Source organism: Antedon bifida, chromosome 10 (assembly GCF_963402885.1).
Source record: "Antedon bifida chromosome 10, ecAntBifi1.1, whole genome shotgun sequence".
NCBI lineage: Eukaryota > Metazoa > Echinodermata > Crinoidea > Comatulida > Antedonidae > Antedon > Antedon bifida.
The window spans coordinates 1,533,862-1,549,583 of record NC_136235.1 but is presented as its reverse complement, the minus strand read 5'-3'; the positions used below and the strand labels follow the sequence as shown (position 1 = coordinate 1,549,583).

At 32.4% G+C, this 15,722-nt stretch overlaps 2 protein-coding genes across 3 annotated transcripts; both read right to left on the bottom strand.

Annotated features, from left to right (window-relative positions):
- Window positions 1-193: 193 nt before the first annotated feature.
- LOC144854395 (CMP-N-acetylneuraminate-poly-alpha-2,8-sialyltransferase-like) lies at window positions 194-4,325 on the bottom strand. The gene is made up of 5 exons (XM_078712342.1): window positions 4,131-4,325; window positions 2,263-2,497; window positions 2,008-2,079; window positions 1,376-1,888; window positions 194-632 (listed from the first exon to the last, which is right to left on the bottom strand). Exons 2-5 carry the CDS (start codon window positions 2,454-2,456, stop codon window positions 371-373), a joined length of 1,041 nt encoding a protein of 346 aa, XP_078568468.1. The 5' UTR covers window positions 2,457-2,497; window positions 4,131-4,325; the 3' UTR covers window positions 194-370.
- An 853-nt stretch (window positions 4,326-5,178) lies between these two features.
- LOC144854121 (CMP-N-acetylneuraminate-poly-alpha-2,8-sialyltransferase-like) lies at window positions 5,179-15,722 on the bottom strand. Of its 2 annotated transcripts, none has more exons than XM_078712010.1 (5): window positions 15,638-15,722; window positions 9,935-10,217; window positions 7,565-7,636; window positions 6,943-7,455; window positions 5,179-6,357 (listed from the first exon to the last, which is right to left on the bottom strand). In XM_078712010.1, the coding sequence occupies exons 2-5, from the start codon at window positions 10,183-10,185 to the stop codon at window positions 6,096-6,098; spliced, it is 1,098 nt and encodes a 365-aa protein (XP_078568136.1). In that variant the 5' UTR covers window positions 10,186-10,217; window positions 15,638-15,722; the 3' UTR covers window positions 5,179-6,095. The 2 variants fall into 2 exon arrangements, with proteins under 2 accessions (XP_078568136.1, XP_078568137.1); XM_078712011.1 differs by lacking the exon at window positions 15,638-15,722 and adding an exon at window positions 12,412-12,764.

Sequence of the window (15,722 nt, the reverse complement as noted above, 5' to 3'; positions counted from 1 at the left end):
TGGAAACGGCGGCGGTGTCTGGTAAACTGTTTTCTGCTGCACTTTTCATTGGATTATTAACATTTTTTATGCCATGCTAATAATTGATTTATTGAATAAACATTTAGGTCTACACATCTTGTTTGACTTTTTATCTAGTTCTTTTTAAATTCATATGTACGACCATCATCGTTAATAATGACATACTTTTGAAACGAGTTATTTTATTTTTATTTTCAAATTTAATGACATGCCTATAGAAAACTTAAGAAATGACCTAATGTATTTGACTTTTAACATAATAAAACAAATGACATAAGTAATATAAAATGTAATAATTCAAATAACGCAAAATATAAAACATAATTTACACCAAATTATGAAGGTCACATTATTGGATACAATGATCTGTTACTAGTCTTAAATGACCAGTCCGATTGAGTTCTAAAAACAACTTAAATTCATTAGGCATATTGTGCCTATTTTGTGTATAATTTAATGTTGTTTTTTTATCGTAGTAATGATGAAATACAGGAGTTCCATCGTCTTTTGTATAGAATGGATAGAAACCATACATCGAAATTTGTCTACAGAAAGTACTCGCTATTGTGTACAAGACAAGACCACTTGATGGACTATTAACTTTCCAATACCTGAAAAATATCGATAAAAATAAACATTAAGTTAGTGAGAATATGTAGAAAACGGAACCATTTATAGATCTTGAAAATGTTCGAAAATCACATCATCACTTATAATCCAAAATACAGTATTTAAAAAAACATAATTATAATTATATAATAATTATATTATAATAGTGTCTTTAAGTCAACTTAAGCAAACAAAAAGCAAAAATTTAAATAACAGTAAGAAAACGGCAGAAAAAAAGCTCAACTTCTCGGAAAGAAGCACAACTCCTCATAAAGTAGCAAAACTCCTCAGAAAAACAGCACAACTCCACTTAAAGTAGCAAAACTCCTCAGAAAAAAGCTCAACTCCTCAGAAAGAATCACTACCCTAAAAAAGTAGCAAGATTTCTCAGAAAAAAAATCATAAATCCAAATAGTGTTCAGAAAGACAGCAGTCCACACATAGCATGGATTACTCTTAATAATTTTTTATTTATATATTTATTTAACAACATCTTTATACAGGATTACACAATCAGTGAAAAGAACCTGTTTTGCTTTGTGGTCCTGTCTTGAATTAAAACAAAAAGAAAAAATGTTTAGTTTTGTGAAAAAAAAAGAAGAGATCGATATTTAGCTTTGAATGAAGCAATTGTTAAGGAATAATTTAACACAGCATGGCTCATCATAACGATCGGATACACGGTTGAAGCACACAAAACAGGCTATAGGCCTGATTATTAGTATTAACATGAAACAAAACCTACTTTGATACGCGTCTTGGCAAACCAAATCCTGGATAGGTAACTTCAGTCTTCAATTTGTAGTCCATAATTGCCTGTGTGAAGGCAACATAGTTGGAAGATGATACCACACCAAATTTGGAAAACCACACAAAGGTACCATCAAAAGATTTCATTAGTTTGTAAACTTTATCTTTACATCCCAGTTTGTCACGTTTTAAACACTTGGCTATGTAACCGCACATCTCACCATTTATTGTAGTCATATTAGTTTTATTTCCGACGTCACTGGTATAACCTACAGTCGGCGCCAAATTGGATCTCAATACAAAGTCGTGAGCATCAATTTCTTTTCCACAATGGCTATCTATTAATATCCCAGCGTTTCCCAAAATTGCGCATGTTTCGTAGAAACCGATCGTTTTCTTTCGGCTCGGATTCTTTCTTGGCAACACTATCTTCGTTTTGTTGTTATAATCAACTGGTTTGTCATAAAATAGAACAGTGTTTTTTGGAGAAAATTTCTGTAACGATACACTAGAAAATATAAAATTTGCAAATTACTATAGCTAAAGGCAAGTGTCAGAAAAAATGAATATTATATCTACAAAATTAAACAAAGGCAATACAAGATAATGATGATTTTTTCCAATTACCTTAACTTGGTCGCATTTCTGACATCAATATGATCTTTCAGTAATTTGTAAACCCTTTCTTTGAACGTAACGCTATATCAATATAATAAAATAAATACATAAATAAATACAGGAATATAGCTATATAGCATTTCCCCATTTGCACTCTCTCCAGCTTCATAATTGTGTTAGGTGAATCGGTCGTCAGTCGTCTAGACGTCACATGGCTAGCTATGTCTGTATTCATAGACTTATTATTTTGTTTAAAATACTTACAAATGTTCATTCGAAGAATGTGTTGCTTGACTCGTACGATATATACGATTACTGACATTTTTTAAGGTTGATCTGGGTAAATTATTTACGTTCAGGTTTATTCCGTGAGTAAAATAAAACGCATACATCGAGAGGATACCCAATCCGTACACACAAGTTAGAACACTAACGTACTTCAGCCAAACGATGTTCATCTTTAGTTATGAATGCTGCACTGAAAGTCCAATAGTTCAATCTGAAAAAGGAAGTTATACTTGGTAACGGTTTTATTTATTTATTTCAACAATATTTTACGAGGTGGTCCATCCAGCTGAAGGTGATCAGGGATCCTCACAGAAATACATCTCATGACAAGACATAAACATGTAACAATAAAAATAAAATAAATATAATGTATAAAGATAAAATACAGCACAAACAATATAGAATCCAAAATTAAATAAATTAAATCTATTGTAAGCTCGACTAACCGTGCATATAGTCTTTAATATTATGCAAGACTCTACACAACGCTACAGTAATTATGCTACGGAATACCCGGGAGTTGTTATTAGTAACTAATAACAACTCCCTGGTATTCCGTAGCATAATTACTATAATTATAACAAAACACCTACAGTATACACAGTATCTACGTGGAAGCTGCAATTCATACCTGTAATATAAAGCTACGCTCAAGATATGATTACGTCAAGGTTTCGTACATTATGTCGAGTCGTGAACAGGTGACAACGAATGTTGTATCACTAACATAACAATAGCTATTGTTTGATTTCCAAACCAAAATGGAATGGACAAATTATAGGCGTGTTCACACTTACATCGTGCGGTCGCCTTAATTCATACCCAACTGGACTTATGCCTCAACATTGGAGGGTATTCACACATCAACCATATTCTTTATGCTACTTAAATACTTACCATTATTATAACATGCTAGTCTTGATTTGCGCGCTAAGACTTTCAATCTAACCATTTATATTCCAAACTTTACATGTACTGTGTGGTGCTAACACATTAATTAACTATGGTATAACATAGACGAAAGTTCCAGCCTAACATGTATGTGTCCTCCTCGGATAATTCTATGGTAGGCCTATTATAACATAGACGAAAGTTCCAGCCTAACATATATGTGTGCTCCTCGGATAATTCTATGCTAGGCCTATAACATAGACGAAAGTTCCAGTCTAACATGTATGTGTGGTCCTCGGATAATTCTACGGTAGGCCTATTCTAACATAGACAAATGTTATAACATAGATTATGATAACATGATTTGATTATAAGCACATCGATCATTTTGAGTTCTCATAGGCTATTAGGTATCAATAAATGACATATTTTTCTCTCATCTTTTTAAGACTCTAATCATAAATACAGATGCGAATTAGGAGACGGGTTGAAGGTGAGGGAGAGGGTATGCAATAAAAGAAAATATGTAACCTGTATAATAATAGTGTCTGTGTGATGATTTCATACTCCTTGTCAGTCTCCGATACAGTCTCCGTCAAATGGTTTGTACACAAACATAATATCTCTTGCTCGACCTCTCCCCGAAAAGTGATTTTAAATTGGCGTTCCCCAAGAAAGCGTTCTGTTACCTCATTTATGACTGTAAGGCATTAAGAACTTGCTTGTATTAGCTAAATAAGTCTATGATTAAAATTAGAGGGAGAGAGAGAGAGAAAAAGAAAAAAAGAAGGAGAAAACGGATTGAACCTGAACTTTTTAAATTCAGAAGTTCACAAACGTACATTCCAGCAAACAAAAAATGGCTTTGCTTGATCCTATCACCCCTTTAAACAACTTTACTCTATATTTTGTTATATATGACCGAGATTCATAATGTCATTTTGAGTACTTACTAACAACAAATCTTCCATATCAAAGCTTTTTTCAAGTTGCTGAAGTTTAACCAGTTTTGTGAATCCAAATGACACGAATATAATATGTCTGTTACGTTCATTATTGACTGTGATTTTCTTCTGAATGCTAAACGGCATTCTACAGGTTGACTAAGCTTAATGACAACACGGTCGCTATGTCCGGCTCGCCTATGACTGGTGCTTTCCACAAAAGCTAATTTACATTCGGCATTAAGTGTGTATTGTCAGGTTATAATTCAAAAGTAATTCAAAACTGTATAACAGTACGGACAATAACACACTTTTGATTCAATTAAAAGCACGAGAGCCTGCTTAAACACACTATATACATAAGTATCTACTATATTATTTATTATCACCGATATCATTATTACCTACTATTGTGATATTTATAATGCTATATTTAAAAATATATATATGTGTTTGATCAAGATATGCCTTTAACTTAGTACATCCAGAGTCTACTTCTTTTACGCATAATACTTTTTCTATTTATTATTATTAAACTATTTAAGCCAGAAACTTATTGGTGCGTTTTTGTTATGAGTTTGTTCATCCGAGCCGCATGCAGTTGAAATGGTTAACACCAGGGCTTCCTGAACATTTTTGAAAACTTTATGTGACCAAAAAAATGTGATGTGCCCATATATGGACATGATGATGTCATATTACTACTATATGTGGCATATTACTACCATATTTGGGCATATTACTACCATATTTGGGCAAATCACACCTTTTTTTCAAACCAGTTTGACAGAACTTTAAAAACCAACCATGATATTATTTCAGTATGTATGTGAACACAATGTTAGGCTGGGAAGAGTGCTCTTCTCTGGATAGGCCTACTTCAATCCACATTGTTAGCCTGATTAAATCAGAGAATTTGGAAAAAAACCCATGTGTATGTAAAAATCAGTAGTTATGTTTAGTTCAACCTGATATTATCATAAATATGACGCGCTAGTAAAAGATAAAGTACACGTTAATACTATAATTACATAACATTAGCCATCTGATAACATTTTTTCCTCTTTATTTACAACATTTCTGTACAAATGAATATTTATTTATACATTTTACTAGTTAAATTAAACTATCTCTCCATTGACAAAAAGTACTTATTTAAAGAAAATATTGTGTAACAATCCCACAAATGATGCCAACATCGGGACAAATAAAGATCAAACGTTATTGCATTAATGATCAATATGTTCCTGTACCTGACCTTTAATTATGTTTAATTAGGACCACTAATGACCTTTAATAATGTTTAATTGGGATATCTAATGTTGGGTTTTAATATAGTCCAAATACACACTGTCAATGGTCTGGTTTTTAAAACTACAAACCCACTAAAACCCATCTATGAAAACAGTCTGTACCTCCACAACCATTCCTTATTATTTAGTTAAAACAATATAGTGTAATCTATGACTATGTCCTATGACGCTTCTGTACTTTCTAAGGTAGTCTACACTATCTATGGATTTCTGAATGGTGCTCAATTATTAATTGATTAAAAATAGCCATAACAAATATCGTTTTTTTTACCATTTTATGCTTGTAGGTTGTTGTTAGTATGTTGGATGTTGTATTGAAACAGTTTTGAGAAATTTAAATAAGAGGTTACGAAACTACATTAGCGCCCCTAACAAATGACAGTATATGCCTAATATCATTGTAATGGTAATAATAACAATTATTAATGTACCTTCTTTATCCAGCAAAACTGTTGACGTTGCAGAATAATTACGCACTCTATTGCTCTTGATCTAAGTTAATTGTCGTCTTGCCTACCATTCTGCATACGTTTTTAAATAAATATATAAAATGTATATTAAAATAAGTCCCATAATTAATATAAAATTTAAGCCTTGAAACAACGCGATCAATATTCCCATAAATATAAAACATAATTTACACTAAATCATGAAGGTAAAATTATTGGATACAATGATCTGTTACTAATCTTAAATGACCAGTCCGATTGAGTTCTAAAAACAACTTAAATTCATTAGGCATATTGTGCCTATTTTGAGTATAATTCAATGTTGTTTTGTTATCGTAGTAATGATGAAATAGAGGAGTTCCATCGTCTTTTGTATAGAATGGATAGAAACCATACATCGAAATTTTTCTACAGAAAGTACTCGCTATTGTGTACAAGACAAGACCACTTGATGGACTATTAACTTTCCAATACCTGAAAAATATCGATAAAAATTAACGTTAAGTAGTGGATATAGCATACAGAACACTTTTATTGGTCTTGAAAAAATTATCACTTATAATACAAAATGATGGAGATCATGAGATGAGTTAATACCGGTGTCTTTTTGTGTCTGTGTGTTAGGCTTTTTATTTAAACTTGTTTATTGATTTTGAAACTAGCATAAGCAAACAAAAAGTAAAGATCAGTAAGAAAACCTCAGAAAGAAGCACTCCTCAGAAAGTAGAAAAACTGCTCAGAAAGAAACAAAACTCCTCAGAAAGAAGCAAACTCCTCAGAAAGAAGCAAATTCCTCACAAAAAAGGCTCAACTCCTCAGAAAGAAGCACAACTATCCTCCTCATAAAGTAGCAAAACTCCTCAGAAAAAACATAAATCCAAATAAAGTGTTCAGAAAGACAACAGTCCACAAATAATATGGATTAGGCCTGCATGGCTCATCATAACAAAGCACGGCTTTTAAAAATAACTTCATTAACCTAAACTTATAATAACAAAGAAGCACACAATACACTATAAAAAACTTAACTTATTAGCGTTACCATGAAACAAAACCTACTTTGATACGCGTCTTGGCAAACCAAATCCTGGATAGGTAACTTCAGTCTTCAATTTGTAGTCCATAATTGCCTGTGTGAAGGCAACATAGTTGGAAGATGATACCACACCAAATTTGGAAAACCACACAAAGGTACCATCAAAAGATTTCATTAGTTTGTAAACTTTATCTTTACATCCCAGTTTGTCATGTTTTAAACACTTGGCTATGTAACCGCACGTTGCACCATTTATTGTAGTCAGATTAGTTTTATTTCCGACGTCATTCGTATAACCTATAGTCGGTGCCAAATTGGATCTCAATACAAAGTCATGAGCATCAATTTCTTTTCCACAATGGCTATCTGTTAGTATCCCAGCGTTTCCCAAAATTGCGCATGTTTCGTAGAAACTGATCGTTTTCTTTCGGCTCGGGTTCTTTTTTGGAAAGACTATCTTCGTTTCGTTGTTATAATCAACTGGTTTTTCATAAAATAGAACAGTGTTGTTTGGAGAAAATCTCTGTAATGTTGCACTAGAAAATATAACATTTGCAAATTACTATAGCTACAGGTAGCAATCAGGAATATTATCAACAAATAAACAGTAGGCAATAAAAGATAATGATGATTGTTTCCAATTACCTTAACGTGGTCGCATTTCTGACATCAATATGGTCTTTCAGTAATTTGTAAACCCTCTCTTTGAACGTCATGCTAGAGGTATAAAACATTCAATACGTTAAGTTGAGGATTTGACATAGACAACCCAAATTCTTACTTTATATTATTTTCATTCTCATAATCTTTATCGTTTAAAATTAATTAATTAATTTTCAGTAATATCACAAGGTAGGTTGGAATTTATTCTGTTCCTGTGATGTTTGTATACTGTCATATTCAGTTATAATACTTTTTTAAAATCCATAACAATACACGACTAGGCAAAGGCTGAAACCTTTGTCTCAACATACACTTGCGCAGCGCTGATCTTCTAAATCTCGATCGATCGACGTTTTTTTGTAGATAAGTATCTGAGCATTCGCAGAATGACTAGTTGCTTGTGGTGCGCGCGTCATGATGAGAGCAGGGAGATGTACTCTCCTCTGATGAGAGGTACGAAAGGGTATATATGGGTTGTCGATTCGTTCATAATTATTGCGTTTTGAATTGCCGATTTTCCATAATTTAAGGCCAAATCATAATCTTGCGTATAGTTTTATTTGTCCGTGTAGTACCCTATTTATCTTCATTTCCATATACGTCCGTAATATTAGGCCGAATTTCCGTAGTAACAGAGAATTATACCAGTAGCAAAGCAAATGTTGCTTCTTTCTGCAAATTTCCTATCATTGTTTTCTTTGTTTTATTATTATTTTGTATAGTTTATAGTGGATAAATGAAAATGAATTTTGGAAATTGTGGTTTTAATTAACTGCTGACTTACTTAGCATTTAGGCCTAATTCAAAATAATACAATTTAAAGTTTTCCTCAATATTTATAGCAGTAGCTTCATAGTTTTGTTGTATAATTTTTTAAAATCATTAATTGTTAATAATAATAATTAAGTTACATTAATTAATTAAAGTTCTTAGAATGTATAACCATACCAGAATTACCTTCATCGGGAATTCTCGCTGGCATTCGCATTGAACGCAAAAAAAATGTTATCCTTCTTTTAGTCGCGTGTGTTCTCTAACACGGATCTTGATAGACTTAGTCATAAAGTACAGGGAGAGAGAGTTGCAGGGTATTTTATCATTGTTGACTGTTTTGTTGTTAGCTTACTTGTTAAAATTGGTAATAGAAATAATGCTGGCGGCAACGAATTTAACGACTTTCACAAATTTTCAAATTTCACATATTTCCTTGTAAAAAAACAATTTTAAATGGAACGCTACAAAAATAATCCTCCGCTTTATCACTGCATGGATACCTAATAATCAGACTAGAACGTATCTTTGTTACGTTACTATCTACTATTTGTATCGGACTACAATTTGTATCGGACTATAATTTGTATCGGACTACAATTTGTATCGGACTACAATTTGTATCGGACTACAATTTGTATCGGACTACAATTTGTATCGGACTAAAATTTGTATCGGACTATAATTTGTATCGGACTATAATTTGTATCGGACTACAATTTGTATCGGACTACAATTTGTATCGGACTATAATTTGTATCGGACTACAATTTGTTTTACTTTTCAATTTAATTTAATAATATATATGAATTCTCATTTGTTTACATTGTTATTAATAATTGGAACTAGTGTTATCGTTACTGTAAGAATCCCTATAATGATTCGTATGTATTTACGTAACCGTAACTGTATTCTGAACGATCTCCTAATTTAAATAACTATTGCACGCACAGGTGGACAACGGTATATAGCCTATTGTTTGCCGTGAAGGCGTTTTTAGTTTACCTATGTTCTTTAGCGTGTTAACATGTACAATTGTAGAAGGACTACTTAGAATTACCAGGCAGCTTGCTGGATAAATGTTGTTCAGTATAATATTGTGAGAAATAAAATACAACTTGCAACTTATTTTTCTGCGTAATTCATAATCCTTGTTTTTAACCCAAAGGAGTGTGGTCTCCTGTCCTATTAACGTAGCGTTGGCTCCGTTAACAGTTACCGTTGACAACGGTACAAGTTAATTGTAAAGAAATTAGTTTTATATTATTATTATTAAAGAAACCGTGTCATTTCCCCACTTACATTCATCTCAGCTTCAATAACCTTCATTTTGAAATCCAAAACGGCCGCTTTCTCCTGACCAAATTTTGGGCAACCCTTCCATTTTATGTTTTTAATATCATAATAAATAATTGTGCCAAGTTTTAGAATGTTATCACAATTCGAAAGATTTGCCTCAAATAATTAATCACATTATTACAGGTTCAGGTGAATGTTGGTCGTGTAGACGTCACATGGCTGTCAATTCATGACTGGATTCTTATTTAAGAGTTAATATTTCGTTTTAAATACTGTACTTACAAATAATGCATTGGTTGACTAGTAGGTCTACGATGTATAACATCCCTGTCTATTCCGTGAGTTATGTTCGACGAATGTGTTGCTTGACTCGTACGATATATACGATTACTGACATTTGTTAAGGTTGATCTGGGTATATAATTGACGTTCAGGTTTATTTTGTAGGTAAAATAAAACGCATACATCGAGAGGATACCCAATCCGTACACGCAAGTTAGAACACTAACATACTTAAGACAAACGATGTTCATCTTTGGTAGTATGCACAATATCAGTTTAGAATCTGAAAAAATAAGTTGTTGTTATTACGGTTTCTATGGAAATTTCAGCTAACCATGCGTAAGCCTTTAATGTATGCAAGATTCTACACAATCCTTAATTGGAAATAATTTAAAAAAAACCACATAAACACACTATATCGTTTGAATTTGTAGTCTAGCGGTGGAAGACGTCGGAGCTCGAGTAGAAATTATTACAACAATTGTTTTGTCTTCATTTTTTTACTTCTTGTAAAATCCTCTATTAATGGTATGTTTCTTTATTTAATTTGTTATTGTTATTTTCTATGCACCATTAATAGAAATAAATGCTTATGAAATGAAATGAGTGGGAACCAATCTTTAACGTACGAATCTCATTTGCCCAACGACGCAGACTAATTCCATGTTCATTCATACAGTTTTTATTTTTCTACAGAAACATGTGTGTGTGTTAAGCCAAAATAAACATGGTTGAATAAGAACCAAGTGCTTGTTTTCATTCATGTACTATACTGCTTAAATACTTGCCATATATTAACAAATTATAACATCATGATATCTTGGTGTGCTAAGACTTTCAATCCAAACAATATTTTCCAAAATTTAACATGTATAATGTGTGGTTGTAACAAATTAATTGATTATGGTATTATAACATAGAAGACGGAAGTTCCAGCTTAACATAATGATAGATCAACAGGCTAATAATAATATCAGTATCAGTAACATGTATGTCTGGTTCTCGAATATTATATGGTATTTTTGTAACATAGACGAATGAAATTTGAACTTTGTACCGAAACTTACAGACAGCATTTTTTTTTAATGTACCATGATTTATGTGCACGTAAAACGAAACGGCCTAAATGACTCCAGGTTGGGTTCCAAGACTGAAGGCTCACCACCGCCTCAAAATCGTCCTGAATTATAATTCACTTTAAACAGTTGACTAGTTTAGCTTTATAAAACACGACCATGAATTGAAAAAAATTGTCTGTTATGCAAATACAATTTGTTTTGTTGCCAGCCCTTTCAATTTCTTAACACTAACAAAGCATTAACGATCAATACACCACACAAGAGTACAGTATCCGCTCGTATCGGTTCAATGAACAATGGAGTTCCGAAGTTAGAATTACCGTATAAACTAATGACTATATAAATCTGAATGAATTAATAACATGTAACAATTATACTATTATTAGGCCTATGGTTTTAGATTAAGAGTTGTGAATAGTGAAAATGATCTGGTTAGGTGCACCACGAACTATTTATTACGATATTCAAATCGCTACACTCTACACAAAGTGGGAAAAATCCTATTTTAGTTTGATTTTCCGGTTTTGTATTATTTTTTGTTGTACAGTAGGCCTATATATGGAATATTTATTCTGAAATAAAGTGATCAAATTAATTAATATTAACAATATTACCGTACTATTGAGTAAAAACACAATACAAATTAATTGTTCTTCGACAATTTCAATGCATTATTAACGAAATTATCTTCATCATCATGAATACTACCGTTCAGACAATTCACATACGGAAGTGGGTATGAATAATAACGAACAAATATAGCCTATAAATAATAATAATTAGATTTGATTCATGAGTTTGTAATTATGGTGATCTTTGATAATTCAATACATTTAATGATCCGAAAAACGCAACATGCACGTACAGTACAGGTGGTGTGAGTCCATACTACATGAAGCATTGTGCATTGATAGTGCTGAATTAGTGTCCCAAATGTGTCATAGAATATTTAGTATGCTGTATACTATATACAGAGATAGGAGATGAAGGGGCCAACTATATTTTTTGAAATGATGATGTCATCAAAATTAAACATGAAAATGATTATTATCTGACCAAGAACATTTGGAAGAAAATTACGAGTAAAAAACACGATACAGTGGCCGTTAAATGGTTTGCATAAACATAATCTTTCGGGGTCCTCCATGAATTATCTTCCCCGAAGTCAGCGTGTGTCTGGTGGTATCGAAATACATTATTTAAACTACCCTCAACTAAACAAGACAAGTGATTTTAAATTTGCGTATACCCTTTCAACAATATATAATTTTTCCCCTTTTGACCCTATCCTCTCAGCAGGCCTATCCTGCAATACAATATTTACTCTATAATTTAAATCCTCGGTACAATTTTAATCGAATTATTTGAAAGCTTCATAATATAATGTTGAGTACTTACTAACAACAGATATTCCATATAATGTTAACTGTTTTTTCAAATTTCAATGCTGATGTTTAAATAGTTTTTTTTAAATCCAAATGACACGAACATTGACCGTCCGTCAAGTTTATTTATATTGACTGCAAAACTGCATCATTACAGTTGACTTTACCAGCTTAACAAAACACGATCGCTATGTCCAGAGGACGGGTGCTCAACAAAGCTAATATTCTTATTTAAATTAGGTGTCGTGGCCGGAATTTAAACAAAAAGTAATACGGTGCTTAACGGCCCGGTACACAATAACACTTTTTAAATGAAATTTACAAATCCAAGTACAGCGCATGATTGTATAACTATTATATTATTTTTTTTTCTCTTTTGTGGCGTTAACCACTATTTTATTCATTTCATTCCATTCTCAAATGATCAATACAATGATTTTACACTTCATCCAAATATATATTCCCTTGTTATTCTGTTCTGTTATTTTCTTGTACTTTCTTTTATCTTTAGTACGATTTGATCGAAACAATTCGGTCAAATATATATATATATATACTTTATACTTTTATATGTATTATCCACTTTTTTCATTATTTTCTTTTATTTTAACTATTCCTTTCTACAATAGGTCTATGTCTCTGTACAAAACACACAAGTGCATATATTCGAGTACATGATTGCACACATGCATACCCACGACAAAGGTATATAAATGAATAAATATTTACAATATATAAAATGCAATACAATTATTATTCTTAATTTTTTTTTTTTCTTTTTTTTTACAATAAGAACATAAATAAAAATATAAAATTCAAATAATTATAGTAAGCTTTAAAAATTCTTTCCTTACTCTTGTGTTTTAGTTTTATGTCTCATGGTTATAATTGTTGCTTACTTATATGTTACGTTTCGTTTTGTTTTTAATATTTATTTCATTTATTTTCATTTTTTTTAAAATAATTCTATATAAAGATTTAACCACCTATTGTCATTGTACAGCGTTATATAAACCTCTGTAGAATATACCGTATTATAATAGTCGGTTAAGGTATAACCTATTATTTTTTTCAACAATCTCATGCATTGAAAAGTATTTATTATTTGGCTTATATAAGTTTTAAGTGAAACTCTTAAACTATTTTCCCTTTAGAATGGTAATGGTAATTTTATCGTCATTGATGGGATATATTTTCAATTGTTTGGTGTTAGTTCGATTAAACATGTTGTTTTGTGGGTTTTTTTTGCTGCTGGTGGTATCTACACTATCTAAGGTAGGCTATACTTGGGGTAAATGGGGTCTCTAGTCAAACTTTAGAGGGGTCTGCCAGGGCCAAGGCCAGGGCACATAACATTCATGATAAATGTCACCTCTAATTGGCCGGAAAAAACACTCTCATGCAGCATGCTACCATTGAACAAAACGATCGTACTTTTTATCATTGTTGAATGTTTTGATATTAGCCTAATTGTTAAAACGACCTTCACAACCAAAATATTTCTTTGTAATAAAATTTATTTTAAATGGAACGCTATAAAAATAATCCTCTGCTTCATCAGAGCATGAATACCTAATAACCAGACAAGAACGTATCTTTATTACGTTTTACTATCAATCCATTTTCATATCACGCAATCCATTTTTCAACAATATAGTAGTATAACAATAACATTTTGATTTAATAGTGAGGGATTAGTTACAGTTTGACATTGAATAAACCATTGGTAATTTACTGAAAATCCAAAATGAACTTGTGTTATAATACAAACAATATTATTCAATCAAAGAAACGCTCTACTACACATGAGAAATAGATGTCGGTCGATAAACTTCTGACGACAACTAAAACAACGACAATCAGCTAAATGTTAGTGATTTTATTTCATCTCTGGCTTGTTACATTTTTCATGACACATTACCAGACTTCCCCCTCCTCTCGCAATGAACTACAGTACAGATCTTCCCTATCTAGGCTTGTGTATGTAGCATACTACGCTATTCACAAATTACCCACGCATAGCAGTGTTACTAGAGCCATCACAGATTACCTCTAATGGATCAATCATTCACACATGAATTCAAAAATTCATCGACAAACGAAATATAGCCTATATTCATTCCTTTTAAATGTTAGGCATATTGCCAAGGCCAATAATCGATTTGTCCATAATTATTGCGTTTTGCCGGGGTTTTTTCATAATCTAAGGCCAATTTTTAGGCCAAATCATAATTGTGCGTATAGTTTTGTATTTCCGATGCGTGTAGTACCCTATTTATCTTCATTTCTGTACGTTCGTAAATATTAGGCCGAATTTCCGTAGTAATTTATAGACGTTCCGAAATTTGAACCGTGTTATACCGGTAGCAGAGCAAAGTTTGCTTCTTTCTGCAAATGTCCTATCATTATTTTCTTTGTTTTATTTGGAGTGTGGTTTAAAACAACACTTTTGTAAAGTTTATAGTGGATAAATAAAAATGAATTTTTGGAAATTGTGGTTTTAACATCTGAATTCCAAATTATACAATTTAACCTTTTGCTCAATATATTTATAGCAACAGCTTCATAATTTTTGTATAACTTTTTAAAATTATTAATTGATAATTAATTTACATTAATTGAGTACAGTTATTAGAATGTATTACCGTACCAAAAGTACCTTCATCGGGGACTTCCATGTGACGTTCGCATTGAACGAAAACAAATTTATCATGAATTTTACGTGCGAGAGTACCATTTGCGGGGGGTCTCTAGTCTAACTTTAGGGTGTCTGGTACTTGCGGTGCAGCAGACAATTAGTCTGTTGTTATCCATTTAGTATTGTATGAACACAACTTGTTCATTTGGCATTAATTTTGAGTGGTACCTCACTCATCTATGCTAGCCCAATTTTGGGCCCTCCCTCGGGGGGTCTGGCGGGCCTATTGCAGCAGACAAAAAGTCTGTCGTTTGTGATACTGGTATAAGGATGCCAATGAGCATCCCATGGTGGTAAAATTAGGTGGTATCTCTCTCATCTAAACGGTGCCGATTTTTTAGTACCTTTCGGAGTCCCCCCGGTCTAGACGCAGCAGGGAGTACCCGGCAGACTCCCATTTTCATTGACTTCAAGTGGCCCCCAACACACTTAAATAGTCAGATATTGGTACCTAGCTCATCTAACCAAATGTCTCTGGGCTGCCTGTCTATTAGTTAATTGCCGCGGTCTCCGAGTAGCAAAAAAATAAAACTATACTAACTTTATGACGAGGCATGTGATAGATTCCAGCTCTATCTCTCTCTTCCGCAATCTGGATACTCGTCTGCAGTTAAAATGGCTGCCCC